The 21,504-nt window shown below is 48.3% G+C and overlaps 1 protein-coding gene across 6 annotated transcripts in view; it reads right to left on the bottom strand.

Annotated features, from left to right (window-relative positions):
• AUTS2 (activator of transcription and developmental regulator AUTS2) overlaps window positions 1-21,504 on the bottom strand; it is a 1,124,374-nt gene that overhangs the window by 68,002 nt on the left and 1,034,868 nt on the right. For all 6 annotated transcript variants that reach the window (XM_047838413.1, XM_047838415.1, XM_047838416.1 and 3 more), the window contains one exon: window positions 19,151-19,202. In XM_047838413.1, the coding sequence (XP_047694369.1) occupies window positions 19,151-19,202 (52 nt within the window). The remainder of the gene's footprint in view (window positions 1-19,150; window positions 19,203-21,504) is intronic.

Raw genomic sequence — 21,504 nt, 5'->3', positions numbered from 1 at the left:
GATGGGGGTGGAGTTCAATATCAATATTTGATTTTAAGAGGCCAAAGAGACAGACAGATCAACCAAATGTGTGACCCTAATTGAATCTTAGATCCAGAAAAGAAAAAAAAAAAGGAAAAAGAAAAGCCCACTGTTGAAACACACACATGCCCATGTACACACATACACACACGTACACACACACACACACACACACACTCCCCACTTTGGACACCATCAAGGAAAGTTGGAAATGAACTTTAGATCAAATCACAGTTAACTTACTTGGGTGAGATAACAGTAGTGAGGTTTTGTTAAGCAATGCAGGAAATGAATATTGATGCCTTTAACTTTGAAATGATTTAGGTAAAAAAAAAAAAACAAAGGGCAGATGTGGCAAAATGCTAAGAATTCGTGGATCTGCATGAAAAGCGCGTGGGAATTCGCTGTCCTCTTGTTCTCATTTTTCGGCAAGTTTGCAATTTCGCAACATAAAAAAAAAAAAAAAATTTGAAAGACTCTGGAGGAAACGTTGAAGCAAGCAAGAAAGTAGGTCGTGGTCCAAAAGACCCGGAGTCAGCGTCTGCGGGGCCCCGTGTGCTGTTAAGAGCAAGGCCATGTTCCTGTCTACTGTCCCTAGCACAAGTAGGCACTCAAGCATCTGATCACTGGATGGACGGATTCACGAATACAATTCTGGCTCCAACACGTGTCAGGCACGCGGCCTTCCGCAGGTAGTTTCTCTGAGCGTGTGCAGAATCGAACAGTGACGCGGGCCAGCCTTGCCGGGCTCCTGTGCCCTCGGAGGGAACACGTACCAAGGGCACACCAATATGCCAGCTGGCATACACCTGGGGCTCGGCGAATGGTGCTATCGGTTCTCTGTTTAGATGACTCAAGGTTTTAAAAATCCCTGAGATTGAAAAGTGCAAGTGGCTTTGGTTTTCATCTGATTTATGGGCAATGACGAGATAGGAGAGGTCTAATGGCCGCCTTCCTTGTACTTAACAGGTTACCTCAAAACACCCCTTTGCTGACCTCTCTTGCTAAACACTCCACTCTGAGCAGGCACAAAGTATTTCTCCACAACCTCATCTGACCACATGGGACATCGCTTGTAGCAGAGACACGGGAGCTGCAATGGGTTTCTCCAGAACTGGGAAGTTCTCATGACAAGGTTTTCCCAGCACAGTAGAGCCATGGGTCGTGTCGTCTCAAGGTGCTGGGTTGGAAACCCCTTTCTCGGGAGTTTCTCAGCTACTGGAAGCCCAATCGATTCTGAGATGGCTCTCGGGGTGGGACTGGTGAGGAACAGAAGGCAGATGGGGTTCCTCGTGGGAGAGGTTTGGTAGCGAGAATGAGGACAGGAGACGGAGGCCAGGCTGCGAGAAGGCGCTCAGCCACTTTCTTCCTCCGGCACATAATCCCAACACACTGAGCCTGGGTGGCTTGTGACTTTTGAGACCAGGGTGAATGACTTATGCGCTCTAACACGCCCCGAGGCGGCGGGAGTGCTTACCCCTTCCTTCAGCTCTTGAGTCTTGTGAATCTGACAGCAAACAAAGTAAGTTTAGGTTTCAATAAATCCCCCTGTCAGCCTGATGGCATTTAAAAATTAAACAACAACACAAAGGGCTTCGTGTTGAACTTTGGGTCTGCTTATAATAAACTCCGTGGGGTAATGATTCAGATTTTGGCAGGAAAGGCTTTCTGCCGAGCCGGTGACGGACAGAAAGGAGGGGGGAGCCAGGACACCAGGCTAGAGATTTAGGAGAGGCCTGAACTCGGCTCCCAGGTAAGATCGAGAACTTCTAGGCCTAACACCTGGTGGCCAAGCTGACTCTGGCTCTCCCGTGACACCATCCCGAATTACCTCCCCGAGGTAGAAAACGGTGAGGTGAGAAAAACCAGCAACCCTCCTCCCCGCCTCAGCGTTTCACCGTGGGGGGTGTAACTAACTGGCTTTTCCACTGGTCTTTTTGAGGAACTTGTGTTTCAGAGAATAATAGCGATAGACAGGGTAATCCCCGCGTGCTCTAACCCAGGCCCCACTGGCTATTTGAGAAAAGGATTAAGTATTCTCTCCTCTTAAGAAGCCCTTTAGAGCTATGCAACCCTAAACAAATACTTCCTTTAGAAGGTGATTCTCTTGTTTACACTGCACAGACATTTGGGACATTCCGCTCACACCTCAGAGGATACTGGATGGCCTGGCCTCTGGGGCTGAAATCCAGCTAGGACTGAGGATAAGGCACCAAACAGGTGGAGAACCTAAGGCAGCTTGCTCGGCCTGTGGCCTCCCTTTCCTCAGTCAAAGCGGTGGTCGCACCATCTACCTCAAAAGGGTACCGTGAGGACTCCACAAGCGAATCCCTATAAAGTGATCAGAACAAGGCCGGGCTCGCAGTGAGGACTCCGTACATATTCGCTCCCATGACTCTCGGATTCAGGCAATGGAAAGAAAGTGAATTCTCACTAGACCGGTACAAAACGCTCCCGGTACATATTCCTTGGCTGAGAAGACCGGTACATATTCGCTCCCATGACTCTCGGATTCAGGCAATGGAAAGAAAGTGAATCCTCACTAGACCGGTACAAAACGTCCTTTCAACACGTCATTGTTGCTGTTTGCTACTTAAGGCTAAGGATCCTCTGAAGAGACTGAGGGAAATGAGCCAGTAGAAAGGGAAAGAAAGGCTTGACTGGGGAGCTAAGACAGACAAGGGGACAGGGGAGCCATATTGACTGACGGAGGCCAGCCAGGGAAGGAGGCAGGAGACCCCGCTCCCTCTTGGGTCAAGAAAAAGAGACCTTCTGAGTCTGGAAGAGGAAACAGGGGCTGTTCCCCAGCAGAGGCCCTCCGTCTTCCCCAGAAAGGGCACTGGTGGGGTGGGGACAGCATGAGAGCAGGGCCAACCGATGAAGGAAGGGAGGGGAGACGGGTCTAGATGCCCTCAAGAGTTCAGCTGAGGTTCGAAAGTGCAAATGTACACAGTCATCAGCTCAGTCCATTTTCTTCCAGAACACTTAGCAGCCCAGGGGCAGGAACGAAGGAAGTAAAACAACTAGCCCGTCGGGGCAGTCGGCACTTTGGCCACGGGATGTGGCAGAGTGCTCAGGGAGGGAGTGGCGGCAAGGGTTACAAGTAAGTGTATTTAGGGTCCACATACCTCCCCAGAGCATTTGGCAAAGAAAACCGTGGTTTAAAGTGATGCTCTGGGGGCGCCTGGGTGGCGCAGTCGGTTAAGCGTCTGACTTCAACCAGGTCACGATCTCACTGTCCGTGAGTTCGAGCCCCGCGTCAGGCTCTGGGCTGATGGCTCAGAGCCTGGAGCCTGTTTCCGATTCTGTGTCTCCCTCTCTCTCTGCCCCTCCCCTGTTCATGCTCTGTCTCTCTCTGTCCCAAAAATAAATAAAGGTTGAAAAAAAAAATTAAAAAAAAATAAAAATAAAAAAAAATAAAGTGATGCTCTGACCCAAAGGGCATCACTGCCCAGGAGGCCGACGGGTACCCACAAGGCAAAGGTCGGCACCAGGCGCGGTGAGGGTCTGAAGGTCTTCCAGACAAATTTTCACAGAACATGGATGAACAGCCCGGGATTTCTTGCACGTCTCCCACCAGAAAACTCAAAGTGGGCTAGCGGGCTTTAGAAAGAACAAAGCAAACGGCTCAAGCAGGGACGAGGGTCCCCCTATTCGGAGCCCCGTTGTCTCTCCCTGCCACGTGTCCATCTGCCCACCGCCGAAGGGTGGTGATAAGCTCCAAGCGGTCACAAAATGAGCAGTTCTAGCAAAGTCGCTAGGATTCCCGGGCGTAACTGCCGTCTGATCGCTTGAGGCTCCTGGACCCCTTTTCCACTTTAGTTTCTATTCATCAGCAACGTAACTTTGATTCTGTAACTATATAAAGTCTGGGTATGCGTGTGGGGGGTGAAACATCACACTCCCATCTTCTGTAAAAGCCAGCGGCTCAGTGCGTGTGACCCACGCAGAAACTGAGGCCGTTCCCTGCTCAGCGGCCTCCATCCAGCCTCTCCGGGACCTTATCATCAGTAGTTTTCTCCCGCCTACACCACAGAGAGTTCAGGCTCAGTGGGAAACTGTGTTGATCACAAGAGGCCGTTTTTAGTTTGCCAAATCAAAGCTTCTCTCCTTCAGGCTGGGCTCGCCCAGTGGGAGGGATGCGGGGCTGGGAGGGGCTCAATTTATTTGTTGAACCTAAGGGAACCTAAGTGAGGCTGGGAGGCCAGGAGGCCGCACCCAACGACTGGCTGTCACCTACCACTCACAGGATGCTTTTCTGGCATGTAAACTACCTACTTGGCTAGGCTACTGGGTGGATGAAACAAATCGGCATAAACCTGCCTGGCACACCGTAGGTACTCAGTATATGTGCATAGCCTCCTATTTCCTTCCAGAAAAACACCCAGTCGGGATCATCCGATTATCCAAGAATGCCAACTGAGTTTAGATCAAAGTAAGATGTTACTTTTCCCTACTTTTCCTTACTTTCTTTAATCAAGTCACTTAGACCCCCTCATCCCATTATAACGTAATTTCCAAGGTTTCCGTTTTAGGATGTCACATTTTATTTATTTATTTTAGTTTTTTTAAATGTTTATTTATTTTTGAGAGACAGCATGTGCGCTTGCACATGAGTGGGTGAGGGGCGGGGGTGGGGGTGGGGAACAGAGGATCCAAAGAGGGCTCTGTGCCGACCGCAGAGAGCCCGATGCGGGGCTTGAACTCATGAACCGCGAGATCATGTTCTGAGCCGAAGTCGGATGCCTAACTGACTGAGCCACCCAGATGCCCCAATTTTAGGACGTTGCATTTTAATTCACTTAGGTTCAACAAACCAATTGAGCCCCTGTTGTATATAAAGAACCCTGCTGGTCACTGTGGAGGGGGTGGGGTTCAAAATGGGGAAAACTCTGGAAACGCACCAAGTGTCCAAATTTTGGTAAAGGTGGGACGGCTTCCTGCAGGATGTAGCATTTGCACAGAGCCTTGAAGGGCAGGTAGGACTTTAAAGCCACACGCCTGCTTGTATAAACCTATTGGATGCTGCTCTCTTTTTAGGTTCTACTTTTCAGACATTTTGTCTCTTCTGTCGATAAATATAAACCATAAGAAAAGGCTCATTGGATGCAAAACATGGATTAAACCTCTTCTGAGAAACATGCAAACAAAGAAGGGTACAGGCCTGTTAATAAAATGCCTGGGAGGGCACCGACTTCTTGCTCTGATTACATTTGAGGGTCACCAAAGAGCTCTAGCTGATGAGGTAAAGCCCTGTTGTTCCGAAGAATTTCAGCCAATATGGAGGGGCAGTCACCTTTGACAATCTCTCATGGGACACGGGGTCGGGCAAGGACTGTCCATGGCTGAAGACATTAGATGGAAGGTTGATGGGGTACCTGGCAATGCAGGCATCACGTGGCCACAACCGGAACTGACTGAACAATCTTGGCATCGCTAAAACTTGGACATCCAGACACTGGTCACCCGGATGTGAGGCCATGTGAGCCTCCCCACAACACCTATGGCGTTCTCTTGCCAAAAGCCTAACCCAAATCCAGTCAAAGCTTGAGGGCCAACTTCCACTTACAGGAAACGTGAGCCATAAACTAAACGACGCCACAAGGGCTTCTAGAAGGCGGAACAGCGTACAGAGCAGGTGACCGGGGTTTTTGCAACAAGTCTCTGACTTGAAAAAAATGGGAGGCTGGGGAGAGGTGGCAGGCTCTAGATTAACACCAGGAGTACATGACCCGGGTTTGTATCCTGCTGGGAACAGCTCATGGACAATGGCACTTGTGGGGCAATCAGGGAGATGGCCCTGGGGACGGGTGCTTCACTGATGTTGAGGAATTACTGTACTTTGTTAGACTGGTAACAGAATGTGGCCGTGTAAGAACAAATTTGTAAGCAGATGCGCACTCCTGGATGTAGGGGCGAAATGACATGATACCTGACACGAGCTTTAAAATACTTCGCCATGGGGCGCCTGGGTGGCGCAGGCATCCGACTTCAGCCAGGTCACGATCTCGCGGTCCGTGAGTTCGAGCCCCGCGTCAGGCTCTGGGGGCTGAACATTTGATTTCCGATTCTGTGTCTCCCTCTCTCTCTGCCCCTCCCCTGTTCATGCTCTGTCTCTCTCTGTCCCAAAAATAAATAAAAAACTTTGAAAAAAAAATACTTTGCCAATACAGGAGGGAGGATAGATACCACCCCATCCACCCTTGGCACCTAAAATCCATCGTGGCACAATCTTGGTAAACCCGAAGCTGTATACAGAGTGCACGCATGGGGGTTCATTCCGATGTTCTCTATGCGTCAAGAATCCTGGTGTGAGGAGACCAGCAACCTGTGCCTTCTCAAGCCCTAGAGATAACCGGGGGGGTGGGGGGGGGTGGGCTCCCATTTGAGAACCACTACTTGAACCCTTCTAGTCCTGGAAGAGGTGTGGTCCCGAAGGACATCCAAAAAAAGCTTTAATATTCAGGGGGCTTGCAGAAACCTCACAGGGGAATCACATTTTGGGGGAAAACCCAACGCAGTCGGTCTAATTTTGTAGGTTTCAAACTCGACAGTACCTCGCAGGGAAAGGGACACAGATGTCAGAACGCTGCTGATCCTGGCTATTGTAGTTGCAAGAAGGCCCTGCACGGCATTCTGCTTACCGAATAGTTACCGGTCATCACGGCACATCTAGCCGAGCGTGTGTGCTTTGTGTTGTGATAACCCTTCGCGCAGGTGGCAAGCGGGCGTCTGTGAGGCCAACCAGGAACTGGACAGAACAGTTTATCTTTGAGAAGTGGCTGAGCAAGTTAGCTCAGCTGGTTACAGCAGAACGCTGGCCCAAGGTCATGGTTCCAAAGCCCATTATACTCCAGACTTTCCCTCTCTGATGCAGACCTACCTTCAGGCCTGGCCCAGCCAGCCACCCTGTACTCGAGGGGGCCCGCTCCCCAGGCTAGAGACTGAGGCTGCGAATCCGCCACAAGGGCAGCAGTGAGTCTGGTGGCAGGTGCACAGTGTGACTTTGATCAGGTCTGGAGCCTCTGATGTTAACGATCAACAACAGGCTGCCCGACAACAAAGAGACCTACTCCCTGTTCCTTAAGAGTATGGATTTCCCCAAGTGATACTGTGGGTCACCTGAGCCCTGCCGAGAATCACCTGCAGGGCACCCCCTGGAGTTCCCAGTTCTATAGGACACTTTGCATCTCCAACTGCTACTCAAGGGGATGCTGCTAGGGCCGGTCTAGGGACCACACTTTGAGAACCGCTGGTCCAGACCCAGTGCTGTACCTGAATTCCACCCGATTCATTCCTTATCAGCAGAGACTTCGCCTTTCCCTATTCTGTAAACTCAGTACTGGGCCTGGAAGCCCAATCCATGACACCTCAAGAAGTCGAGGAGGGACGCAGGGAGGGACTGTAAGTGAAACCTTGAACCACGCTGGGCTGGGCCTTGGTGCTGTCCTCAAAGAGCTGAAACTGTTTCCGCCGTCCTTTCTTAGAAAAGTTCTAAAGGGGCAACAGGGGAGACCTGGGTGCATGTGTTCGGAGGCCAGCTCCTGCCACAACCGCTAACGGTCGCCAGGCCTCGAGAACCTTCTCTCCGCGGGCCGGCCTTACCTGCCCTCCAAACACAGCCGGCTGCCCGCCTCCCGCCCCTCCCTGTCGTAGGATGTCAGTTGTTCACCTGCGTGGAAATGACAGCTGCTTGTCAAGGTCTACATGAGAGGCCTCACTTGCAGTGGTAACTAGCATGCCATTTCCAAAAAGCTGTCATTGTCTGGTGTCAGCACAACCCACTGTTCAAAGATCCGCTCTGACATGAACCAGGCAGCGCCTGAGTGTTATTGCCGCGGACTCCTCTGTGCTCCGGCACCGATGGCAGCTGCTTGGCGCCCAGGGTTTGTTTCACCCAATTATTTGTTTGTCACTTGGAAGCCCAGGATGTCGAGCAGGTATTGTGGAGGTATTTTTGGCCTGATGCACAGGCGGAAAGCATAATGAGGCCCTCAGGTGAAGGCCTATTTTGTCAGTTCGGTGCTAGGATGATGTGCAGCTGAGAAGCCCGGGTAGCAATTAGGATATTTGAATAAGATAAGATACGTGGCAGGATGCTGAGAAGGCTCAGAAAGTCGGCCTTAACTTTTCCACTGCCAAGAAAACCCTTGCAGTAGGCAGTTTTCAAGTTTGTCCCGGAGCTAATACAGAAGGAGGATGGGGAAGAGCTGTCTTCTCTCCACCCGGAGGGCCCTGAGAAGGAAGACGGCTGAAACCAGGCACCAACCCGGTACCAGGCCGACCGGCAGGGCCAGCTGGGGGGCGAGGCCCCGACCGCACAGGGGTAACAGGGATGTGGGCGAAGACCAGCTATCCATGGTCAGCGAGGCCAGAGGAGAAATGGACAGTCACCCCCCCAAGCCGCCTGTTTCAGTCAGGAGTCTCTCCTTCCCACGGGAGCAGAAGACAAATTGATTTGATGTCTAACATCCGGGGAAGAGGCCATGAGACAGGGCAACATGGGCCCTACGGCCAGCTGAAAAACTGAAGCCACAAAACTTAGTTTAGAATTGAACATTCGAGGGGGCGCCTGGGTGGCTCAGTCGGGTAAACTCCAGACTTCAGCTCAGGTCACGATCTCGCGGTTCGTGAGTTCGAGCCCCACATCGGGTTCTCCGCTGACAGCTCGGAGCCTGGAGCCTGCTTCCGATTCTGTGTCTCCCTCTCTCTCTGCCCTTCCCCCCCCCCTCCCTCTCTCTCTCTCTCTCTCAAAAAAAAGAAATAAGTAAACATGAAAAGAAAACTTTAGAATTGAACATCGACTAGAGCCCACAGCAGCTGTGTCCCTGCTTCTAATCCTGGAATTTCTTTTTAAGACCCCCAGTGTCTCATTAGTTATCAATCTCCACACTTATCAGTCTCGGAAAGTGAGGGCAACGGCCCAGACAAACCTAATTCTTCCTAAATGACACGCCACGGCTCTGGTAACAATAAAATTAACCTAACTCCACCGGATACCCGTTTACAAGTTTAGCGCGTATCAAGCTAAAATCCAGCAGACAGCAAGTGAATGAAGTCGGTGTTATCATCACCTTCTAGCAGGAGAGAAGCAGGAAGTCAGATGGCTTTAGGCCGGAAGGCCCAGATTAACTTTTGAGGAAGCCGAGCTCTGACGAATTGCTTGGTGTGCCCGAGCCCACTGACAGTGAAAGACAAATGGCGAGGTCGTGACACTCCCTCCATTTTCTACAACGGTCCATCCAAGCCTCTTTTCGACTCACATCGTTCAAATGAGTCACTCCTAGAAAAAGAAGCTGCCTGGCAGCTTGCCCCTGGGGTGCTCTAAGGCAGGGCCTTGCTCTGGTATCTGACCCCCTGCCCCTCCCCCTCCTCTAACCTGCAGCCATCCCTGGAAATGGTCCTGTCTTTCCACCTGAGAAGTCAAGTTTGAAGGAACCCGGGACCTAAGGTCTTTATATGGTGGGGCTTTATAAACATTTACTGGAGCAGACGAAACATCTCTTGTAAGCCACTCAAGATGCAGACCAGCAGAGAAGGACTCTGCATCGTCATTCCTATTCTGGAAGCAAATACCTAACCGTTGATACTCAAACCGGAGCCAGCTCACTCCCATCCCTTTCCCTCTTCCCTCAGCCCTGAGGTTCAACCCCCTCTTCCCTCTAAGATCCTTCTCAGAGATGAAACCTCCTGGAAAGGTTTATTCCGCCCTGTTCTTGCTTACAAGTTCAAGACCAGAGTTACCGTACTGGCCACCAGGCACTATTCTTCAATAGCACTCACAGCTCTCTGGGGAACTGTATGCATCCTGCACAAGCCTGACGCTCTGAGAAGACCTAGAACATTCCGAAGCAAACTTTGGCCTTTAGAACCTAGAAGGGATTTTGAAGTCCAACCCAACTTTCTCACGTTACCGACAAGAAAACCAAGTCAGATGGTTACAAGTAGCCCGACTCAGACTTGAGCCTGGCGCTCCCGTAACTAAAAGCAGCCAAGTCCCCCACTTGGCAGCATGTTGATGTGGCAAAAATTTAAGCAGCACACTCTAAATGAGAAAACACAAAACCAAAAGGCCCCAGTGACAGGCAATCCCCAGGACTTTACAATGCACCCCAATTTTTGCAATAGCTTAACTGATTTAACAACAGGATTGGCTGTTAAAATGGAATACTCAACGGGGGCAGATTTTAGTCTAACACTGTTTGGCCAATCTGTGCCCGCAGAACACATCTCTCAGAAAGGTGACATCTTCTGTAGTCTACTGAGGGTTGGTCTGTTTCTGGTTTGCTGAGCCTTCGGGGTTCATCCTAGAGCACTGTCTCCTCCCAAGAAAGCCTTAAGGTTATCATTTTTGTTGTCTTAGCTAGTTGCGTGGCTTCTTTCCCATTTTGCCACTTAAAAAGCCTCTTGTTGAATTGTAAAATGTTGAAGGCCTGTACGTCTCATGTGACCTGTTCACTGTCGTATCTCCCGAGCGTGTCCCACAGCCAGTGCTCTGTGACAGGTGTTGAATGAAAGAACCAATTTCAATATGGCTTCCACTTCAAGCCACCAGCTGACGGAATCAACACTGACGTCATTTACTTAACAGCTGACAAATCTGATTTCCAGAGAGGACTCCTTGTCAAACCGAGTGCAGGGATAAAGTTTCCGAATCAAGAAGGCTTGAGAGAGGAGCCGCAAAAGTCTAGCAGAGGGCAGTCAACACTTGGAAAATCACACGTTGCCACAGAACAAGAGGAGTGACGCCGCCGGGCTTTCCTGCGAGAGGAGCTTTACCGTGGAAAAGCCTTTCCTGGCCATAAACAGATAATGAGAACGTGATGTAATCCTGGCTAAAATTAGGTTTTAGTGTTACTCTGCTGGGATGTGAAAGGTGATAGATAAGAGGGGGAAAATGTTTTCCAAGTGGCTTTTAAAGGTATCCAAATATAACCGCCTCCCACATCAGTCTATTAACAGGCACACTTGAGACATTTCCCTCTTCAAAAGGACTCTTAGAAAAAGCAATGATGTGCTCTCAACCTCCTCCTTTATAAGACAAGGTTTACGAGGGTCAGAGAGGCTCTGCGCGCCCACGGAACACTCCTCCTGTTAACAGGCCCCCCGCCTGCCTCGGTGTGGATTTGGGCCTCGTGCTGCTGTCATCGGTTGCTAGGGAAATGCTTGAAAGTCCTTAGTCACTTCTAATAAAATCTGGCTAAAAGTAAAGACAAGTCCACTTATAGGCACAGGAATGGGCATGGGGAGTAGAAACAGGGAGGAATGTGGTCTTACTGGAAGGGGAGGAGATCAGAGATGCCCTAAGTTGAGCCCCGCTGCCACGTAGGGACCACGACAAGGAGTTACCTGGGTGTTAGGATACACCCTGGGCATCCGGGAAGGCCCCTCCCCCATCGAGGGCGGGGTCCTACCGACATCCAGGGGACATAAAATAGCTTGGGACGGTGTGGTGGAGAACGCCCTGGGCACCTGTTCTGGCCAAAGAGAAGGTCAGAAACGCCACACGCTGCCTCCAAGTTCTATGGTTCTGTCTCTACTCTTCTCCCTCTACCAAGATGACCAGCCCTGGGCACGATGGGGGGCTGCTGGTTTGGCCTGGGTCCTGGAATAAAGACGATGAACCTCAGCTGGTCCGCAGCTGACCTTTAATCTTGCAGGCGTCTGCAGCAGGGGGTGCAGTAAAAGCGGATGAACACAGACCCTCTTTATTGACGTACAAGGGCAAAGACATCCCTCCAGAACCGGCCAGGAGAGTCCACTGTTTGTTGTGTCGCTGTATACCGGCACGAGGTTCACAACAGAAAGGCACACTGGCCCTCCACCCGAAGCTGTACCGGGCGGAAGATTGACTTTTCAGTTCTTGGACTGAACCTCTACTGCTGAGAGGTTTGCTCGGATGGAAAGTTCTGCGCCTAACACCCACAGTGACCTGACAGAGCGCCCCACGGAGGACCGGCTCCTTCTACTCCTATCCATAGGCTTCCAAAGTTAGCCAGAAATCATTTGTAGGAGGGGAACCAGAGGCACAGCCATTCGTGGCCAGCTTTCCACTTGGAGGTAAAACGCATCTCCAAACGCCCATTTACGGGCAACCTTGCAGAATCAGGACCTGGAATGCACTGCCCCACTGAGTCCAGGCAAGCTCGGTGGGTTGATGGAAGTCAAGTCTAAGGGGTGGAGGTGGGGGTGGGGGGCTCTCTGAATCGAGGCCCGGAATGTCTTCGGTGGATTCACAAAGTGGGTCTGCCGTTGGGACCCGCTTCCCGTTTTTAAAGCACAGGCTGGGCGAGAAGGTAAAAACACTTTGATGCTTGCCCCGGGCTAAATCAAAGACAGCTGAGCGAAAGTTCAGGCACCATGAAATTAATAACATCACTGGTGTAATCGCTCCACCATAGGTTTAGGATAAACCCCGTAAAAATCCGAAATGCACGAAGGAGATTACTTGAGTGGGAATCAATCATTTCTCCACTGAAATTTCTGACATATCCTTACACAGTATATTTGCTGGATTCATAATTCACCAAAGTTGCTTCCTGAAGCCTGAGCATTGCTGGGCTTTCTGAGTAATTGAGACAAATTTTGTTTGTGCAATAAATTCCAGGCAAGAGTGTATTTGACTTCTGCACAGGAAAGGAAAGAATTCTTATGTAAGCTGCAAAACAATAGCGTTTTATCTTATCTGAGGAACTTATTGCTGCTTGCCTGTGTGTGTTTTACTGCCAAAATAAAATAAATTGAATCAGCTCACACATGATAACATGCTCTTTCCTAACTCATACTAATTGCTTGGCTAATTGATGTTTGTTGAACTTTCTCCATTTCATTGAGTGATTAGGTACAAAGCTAACAGTTGACATCTGTAGGCGCTTAACTGGCGTCTGTAATTACTGTTAATGTTAAATAATTGTTAGTTAATTGGAGTGGTAACTGACTGAATAGAATCCAGATTGTGAAGCAAAAAGAAACCTAGTTAAATAAACATACATTTTCAGAGAAAACAACATTTTTCTGCCGTTGTCAGAAACTAGAAATAATCCAGAGGCCCCGGGATGGCCACAGGCTTCCTCCGTGCAGGAAACTCTCCAGGCCCGGAGCTGACCCCTCTACTTGAAAGTGTCACTAGGGAGGAGGCCCTTTGTCATAGAACGGCTCTCACTGAAGACTCCAGAACAGACTGGCTGTTTTTTGTTTTGTTTTTTTTTTTAAATTTTTTTTTTCAACGTTTATTTATTTTTGGGACAGAGAGAGACAGAGCATGAACGGGGGAGGGGCAGAGAGAGAGGGAGACACAGAATCGGAAACAGGCTCCAGGCTCTAGGCTCTGAGCCATCAGCCCAGAGCCCGACGCGGGGCTCGAACTCACGGACCGCGAGATCGTGACCTGGCTGAAGTCAGACGCCTAACCGACTGCGCCACCCAGGCGCCCCTGTTTTGTTTTTTTTTAATCGCAACAGTGCGCTACGAGTGCCTATTCCTTTTTCTGACACGATCAAATACCACAGCGTCGGCGAAACAAAACGCTAAATATGAATGGACTGAAGGGAGGGGCTGGTCAGCAGGCAGGCTTTTTTGGGGTTTTTGGGCCGATATTGCCAAAGATGGAGAACATTCTTTCAGAGGACAGCAGCGAGCGAACGGATGGAGTAAGCGAAGAGAGCTGTAGTGGGTTCCAAAGTAAATGGAGTGGTGTCTGATCATCCGACTAAAAGGAAGGGGGCGGTTACACCGTCATCTCCAGCTCCCAGGGGTGGCTCTGGACCCAGAGAACGGGCCCACTTTTTATCTGGAAGGGGGGCCTCGCCGCCAGAGTTCTCCAAAAACGCCATCGGGATCAATCTGCATGCTCAGAACATCTCCCACCCCTTCCCCAAATGTCCGGGGATGGGATCCAACATTTAAATACCCAGGATCTCCCCTCTCTGTCCATACACAAGGGCAGGGAAAGATTAGGCGACAGTTAACGGGAAAATATCCGGAGAGAAACATTCTCCTCACAAAAACGTGGAAGGTTTTTTAGACCCTTGCTGGTGGTCTCACGCGAACTGTAGAAGGCGTCTGTTTCCAAGAATTTTCAAGGAATAATTCTACACAACAGAGTCTGCGCGTAAGAGTCTGGCTCCTATAGTATTTAATTTTCCACACATCAGACATCTCTATCTCCTCAAGACCCAAGAAGTTGCTCTGAAGCAGAACAAAAAAAGGTCCGGAGAAAGGAAAAGTGACAGTCTTCCCTTATCTAGGATTTAAGACATTACAACAACGCAACCGATTCACAGACGCTGAAATTGGCTCAGTTCGCTCTTCTGCACATGGGGGATGTCCTTTCCATCCTGTTCTCCTTAGGAGGGGACCCAAGACACTACAAGGAAGTGTAAAATGCTCTCCATATGTTCATTACGACGGGGTTTCAAACTCTACATCAAGTTTTTCTTTTTAAAGAAAGCTATCCCATGGTCAACTGCACTGTTTCCACTTAACAGAGAAAGCACAGAATTGTTTTAGGGGATGGGCTTTTCATAAAAGCCAACGGTGGTCCCGGTGGGAATATAACTTTTATTTTGTCATCAAACCCAAGAGTTCCCCTTTTATGTCTAAACATAACGAATGAGGTGAGATCATCACCGTTAAATAGATACTAGCGTATCTTCTGTCTAGCAACTTTTTTCTCACCTCATCTTCTCAAATCTCCACCAATTTTTTGGCCGGCTTTTCCTTCTATGCTGCTGATAAAACCACACTGTCAAAAATACCCAAAGGCCCCACTACCTTGAAGGCTTCGACCTCATCTGTGTCCCACGGAAACCCTCCGTGCAAAATCGACCCCAAGGACAGGCTGTATGTCCCCTAGTCTGGTCGGGCCTGGAAAAGGACAAACTGCTCTAGTCAGAGAGAGCTCCAGGTGGCCTCAGTGTTCCATCTGGTGCTCATCAGGGTGGATGCGGGTTCCCCCAGAATTCCCCACGGCTGGCCTGCTGGGGTGTGTGTGTGTGGGGGGTGCTGGGGTCCCGCGGAGGGGCGGGCGGGTGCTCCTTTGAAGTTCACATTTCAGTAGACCCTGGGTGCTCACAGCACAAATCTGGGGGCCTCATTCTCGCCTAGCCCTTCCCAGATGTCCATTAGGCCGGGCCCGGCTCCTGAAAAGCTGGCGGAGGGGGCCGGACACTAAAATGTGAGACCAGGGGGAAGTTAAAGAGAAGGGGGGAGAAAGTCGTGGGGTGAAATGCCCCTCTTGGCCACCTCTCATCGTCTCTAACTGCCCTGGTTGCAGGCTGGGTCCTGGAAAAGGGGGCTCTGAGGCAAGAAGGGGTAGCAATTACAGGCCTTTTCTCTTCCCCTGACCTAGAACGGGGACCCACACCAGGGCTGATGTCCTGTAAACAGAGGGCTCCAGGGAACCCCTAACTCCCAGACAGGGCTTCCTCGCTTTTCTTCTTTCCTCCGCAGGTAGCTCTGCCCTGGGGCCCTTCCAGAGTGTGACAGAGATTAACTCTCTTAGCCAGATGGTCATGCACAGACAGCAAAGTTCTCATCTGCATTTCTGCCTACATAGCAAAGTGGCAAAACCATCAAGGAGGAGGATGCAGAGTGGGTAAGAAAGGGTCATAAATACTGGCTGGAGACACTGAATTGACTGCGGAGTTCCTTTTAAGGATACACAGTCCAGAATGTGGGGGACCAATCCTGTCGCTCTTACAGCAGTTCAACCAACTAAATACAGACAAGAAGTTAGTCGGTCTCTCTCTGTGTGTGTCTGTCTCCCTGGGAAAATTAATTTTTTCTTTGGCAGATGGTTGAGTCACAAAGACAGAAGGATTCATAAAATTCACATGAACATCCTGTAAACATTTAAACACATAAAGATTAAATAAGGCAACCATGACCTTGATTAAGGTTCAACTTTTTTGTGTTGTTTTTGGGTTTTTTTTTTTTTTTTTTTTTTGTAATGTCTACAACCCTAAGCCCTGCAATTGGGAGGCTTACCTCCCCACCTCTTCTGACATGGTCAGCTCTCACTGGGCGTGTTGCATGTACGTGCAAGCATGCGCTGTTTGATTGATTTGTTTTACAACGGGAAATTAAAGGCATCGGAAGAAAGCGATGATTCACATCCCCCAAACACAAGAGCCTTACGAGTTCTCTACTCAACTGGACAGACGGTACAATACAAGAAAAGTCAAAATAAAATCCAAAGCTAGAAGTGACGCGTACCTCCTCTGTTTCAGCCCCTCCTCCTGTCCCAACTAATTATTTGCTCCCCACCAGAGATGCTGGCACAGGACCAGGAGGTTCTGCCGTGGTTGAAAATTCTCACCTAACGAGGCGAAATGGCTTACTGAAGCTCACAGACCCACAGGACTCGGGTCATAGCCCCCGCGGCTTCAGCCGGAGCTCTGTCCCCAGACTGCTCAGCCCAACATCAAAGCTGCGCCCCCCCCCCCCCCCCCCCCCCCGCCACAATCAGCTTGTGAGATTAGCACTGCCCTCCCACGGTGAAATTTTATGGACCAAATCTGCCCGCCACCAGGCTCAGCAGCATAATCTCACCAGCAGCTGAAAGCCAGGCTTCTCTAAGGCCAGAACACTGTGGGAGTCCCGGGAGGGGGAGGTGATATGCAGCTTTAAACATCTGGAGGCGGAGACACACACGTGTCAGATTCCCTGCACTCTCGTTAGACTGTTCGATAAGCTGAAGCCTTGAAGATTTTGCCAGCAGTGTTTGTTACCTGGTGTAAATGTGCCCTTTCTTACAATGCTTTTTATTGCTCTTGGCTAAGAATACTGGACAGAGACGGGAGACCTGACGCACGGGCAGGCAGGCCGCTTTGCAGGAGAACTTGAACTTGACGTGCACGAAGCTGACAGTTCCTTGAAGGCCTTGTCAACCATCCGTCCAGTAAACACTGCCACTACCCCGAGTAAAAACAGAGCAAAAACCACAAGCACATATCGAGACTCCGTGCACCTGTCTTGAAGCAATTATTGACGTTATCACTCTACAGTGAATCTCTTTTTGAAGTTGTTTTCCTGATATTTAGCAGTTTGAATACTAATCCCCTTAACAAAACTGTCCCCAAGCGTTCCCCCCTCCCCCGCCCCCCTAATCTCCTTCTCTCCAGGGGGAGGGCGGGTGCTGGGTACCAGTCAGTCGACTTTGCCGCACCTGGATTTGCATTGATTCCTCTCTTGTCATTCATGTTACCAACAGGAATTAGCATAAGGCATTAAGGGAAACTCTGGAGGAGAAAAGAAAGGCCATTTTGATGGAAATAAGGGGCAAAGGAATAATCTGCCATCAACTAAAATGCTTATTTGTGTATGGTTTCCCAAGCAAAGCTTAGAAAAAGCCTATGTTGATTTTAGTGCACACAAAGAAACCTTAATCCTTTCAAGGCAACTAAATCACCCCCAGAAAAGCAGCTCAGAAGAAAGGCACCCTGTCAGGGGGATGACTATTCACAACCAAATAGATGCCACAAATCACACTCTGTAAGTAAACAAAAATAAGAATGTGGGAAACGTTTGATTGGAAAAGGGAAGGGGGGCAGGGGTGGGCGAGTCGGGGCTGCGGGGAGCCATTCTCATCAATCACTCTTCAACTTCCCTGAAGAGAGCCTTTCAGCTCGGTGAGGGCAGCAAGGGCCTCAACGCAGGTCCCGGAACGGAGCCAGCTCCCACTCTAGGGCTGATCCCAGAGAGGGGACACACATTCCAAAGCTTTTTGGAGCCAATGAGCAGAAGCAGAAGGGAAGCTTGGGGCTGGAGGTCCTGTGGGGGGCGGGGGGGGGGGAGCGGGGGGCACCTGAGACCTCCTTTCCAGGCCCTGTCCTAACTTTTATCTCCTCCTCCACCCCTTTCTCTCACCCAGATTTGGATCCACCCGTGTCTACCCATCCCCTTCCCTCAACAAAACGAGCAATAAACAATTAGGCATTTGTACATATGAGCACTGCATGCTATGAACCACAAGCATCTTCTTTTATTGGGCTTTTAGCCTTATGGATAACAAATTTATACAAACTTCCAGTCCATCAAAAAATATGATGACATATAAAACCGGAATACTCCATCATGCCATAAAAAAGATAAAAACTCAATGTGACAATAATTCTGGGAGTAGCAGCCATCACACTAGCATCGACACCTCAAGGGAACTCTAAACATAATGTACTATTTCAAATGGCAGTTGGGTTCAAATTCTGAAATAATCTGGGAGCTCAAAAAAACCAAAAAACCAAAAAACCAAAACAAATAACAAAAAACAAAAACACAACCAAAAACCCGGCACTTGGAAACGTGTCTTACTGAGCCCAGCTTGCAAAAATGCCGGCCAAGGCAACTAAGCGGATGTGGAAGTGGCTTCAAATTCCTCCACTCCAGGGAGGCCCCACTCTGTAACTTGTACCAAGTACTGGTCCCAGGTAACAACAGCAGGAGACTACCACAGACAGCACCCCGTCTGTATTTAGTACCGACCATGCAAGCACCCAAATCAGGTTCCACAGCGAAGGGGAGAAAGTCACTCAGCGTATGTAATTTATACCTTTCCAATGATACACCTTTGCGAAGGCAGTGATTGGAGACTCCCTTCGATTTCGTGATTTCCAACAGCACTGCTACAAATGAAAACTGCAGTGATCGAGGACAAGTTTTCCCTTAATGCACCGTTATATCATTAGCCTGTCTTAGACTTGGTTTATGACCATAAGCCAGTGCATACTAAACATCCACTGGTTATCAGGGTCTGCAGGACGAATCAGCTATTTATAGTTCTATTTATAGTTCTCCGACTGCGGGGTAGTTGATAAGTAACAATAAAGTGAAGGCATTTTGAGAACTATTATTCTCCATTACCGCTTCCTGCATTAAATTAAACTCACATAGATAGCAGTGATTTCTTAGTCAAAGCAATTTAAATAAGGATTCAGCGTATTCTTCAAAAAGAAACCATTCTGGAATACAACACCAAAGCATACAGAATCTGTCTCAGGCAAAAAACACACAGGGTGAATCGTGGCTCCAGAGTGAAAAATGAAAGACCGTTTGTTTTTTATTCTGATTTTCTAGGCAATGACAATGAAACAAATACAAAAATCAGCCATTGCTCAGAACGAAGGTGTCTTACCTTTGTTTACAATAACAGTATTGAAGAGCTTTTCAGAGCTGGCATCTGATGCCTGAAAAACAAGAAAGGGAGAAAAAAATGTGATTATGGTCGTTAATATTGTCATCACCATCATCACTGATTTTCAACCAGTTCACTACATTTTTAGCAAAACCTGACAGGGAAAGCAGCAATTTCCCCCAATCGTCCATAAGGTGGCGCTATTTGACTGCACGAGACAGACCTGCAGTGCAGCTCTTTGCTGGGGGAAAAAAAAATCTGATTTTAAAAACGTGTCCTTATTAGACATATTATCTGTGCAAAACATATTTCTATGAGATGATACACAAAGCAATTCAGCTCATTCACATAATGATTTTGCAATTTCGTTGACAGATCATTATTTTGGAAATGGTGCTTTTTTTTCTTTGAGATGTACAGACATGCCTATTTTTCAATTTTCTTTCACAACCCAGAAATGCCTATTATTTAACGCTATGCTTTTCCTCACTAAAAAGTAATGGCTAGCACTTCCGGAAATTAATTTAAAGATTCAGCTGATGACCTCGAGATCCTTGTTCTTCCTAGCAAACCAGGACGACCTTGGTGTTGAAACAGAAGCAAGCTGACCTGCCCCCAAACCTGACACCATGCATGCCACAAGCGTTACATCCTTCCCATTTTCTAGAATCGTATCTGCTAATTACTACAGTGGCTTGAGGAAAGTGAGATAAACCTGTTTCAACAGCAAGAGTAAAGCCAGGGGAAATTATACACTAATGTTCTGGAAAATAAACACACAGTTGATTTGGAGGAAAATGCCATAATGCTGTAGAGGCACGGAATATTTGTAGAACTTGTAGAAAAAATTAAACAATTGAAGTAAACATGAGCATCCCCACTAAGATAATCTGAAAATGGACCTGCATTTATTTAAAGTTACAATGGCTATGCTGTAACCCTTGCCATGCAACCCTTGTAAATCATTTGTCTTTCACACTTTATACATAGAGATGCATATTTTGACACAGCAAAGCATAGCATGTTGAACAAATATAGAAGGAACTATAAGAATTGGGGGGAGGGTATATCCCAAGTACAGCATATTCTGTGACTCTGGGGCTGGGGGGGCCTGACTTTGGGGACAAAGAAGGTACTCAATTTAGCCTTTCTGTGTTATGTTGATGAAAAAGAGATATTCTTATGTATATCTGGGGGAACATATTCTGGTTTTCAATGCAAGGGATACAGAAAGACAAAAAAATATTTTTATTACGAGTATTTCCCCCTTTATTTTCCTCCTAACCTCCCTACTGTAGAGGTGGTTCAGAAAATTAATAGATCAAGGGGAAAAAATGAATGTATGTGCAAAACAGGGCTCGGCCTGCACACACATGTATATACAGTTTAAAATAAACCCTAGATAGCTTTAAAATTTTTTTTTGTATGAATAAAAAATATGCCAAAGGCCTTCCTGACACCTTAGAGGTAATTAAATAAAACTATACAATAGCTTTTCAGAAAAATAAGCTGCCAAAAAAGGGTGGCATGGAGAAAGAAACAAAATATGCCTTAAATCAGAAAGATTGTTAATAAAGGCAAAAATTACAGTAACAGTGCTGTGATATTGCTATCTGTAGTGAGATGTCTAGGAACGCGAGTTTTCCCTGCTAAAAACTCAAGAGATAAGCCTGTGTCACCATTCTTGAATGAAAAAGCATCTCCTAGTTTAAACTGGACGGGCTATGTTAAATTCATGGCTTCTAAAAACAAACTCTGGCTGATATGTTTAAAAGAAAGAAAAACAGTCCATTAATGACATCGTCTTAAAACGGAAATCACCTTTGCGGATACAGGGACTACCTATTAAAATCTGTCTAATTGGCCCAAAGAAATAGGACAATAAATGCAAATGCACCCCAAATGCAGAGAACGTGGGTGAGGGAAGGAAATGGTTCCCGATTGAGTTTTTATTTGTGTGGGTGTATGAGAGAGATCAAATAGGACAGAAGCTGCAGGCTAACAGGCCCTCCGGTTGTCTGAAACACCTCCTTGGGGCTGTGGCCTTTTGTCGGCTCCCCTGGTCTACACAACACACGCTATTCTCAAGGAGGCAGTGAAGCGTTCCTTATATCTGAAGCGAACTTAAAAAAGTGATTATGATGCCAACCAGTAAGTTGTGAAGGAAATAAGTCTGACAGGATATTCAGAGAAGATGAGGAGTGTGCCTGCTAATAAAAGCTGAGCCCTTTAATTTTCTGATGCATGTCACAAAGCCTGAAACGATGCCTCTTCTGATTGGGGAAGGGGCCGCCTCAAAAAAAGCCTCCGCAGGAAAACACCCCAAAGAAAAACACTGCAACGGGACACGGGCT

Source organism: Prionailurus viverrinus, chromosome E3 (genome assembly GCF_022837055.1).
Source record: "Prionailurus viverrinus isolate Anna chromosome E3, UM_Priviv_1.0, whole genome shotgun sequence".
NCBI classification, from domain to species: Eukaryota; Metazoa; Chordata; class Mammalia; order Carnivora; family Felidae; genus Prionailurus; species Prionailurus viverrinus.
This window is presented reverse-complemented; position numbering and strand designations above follow the sequence as displayed.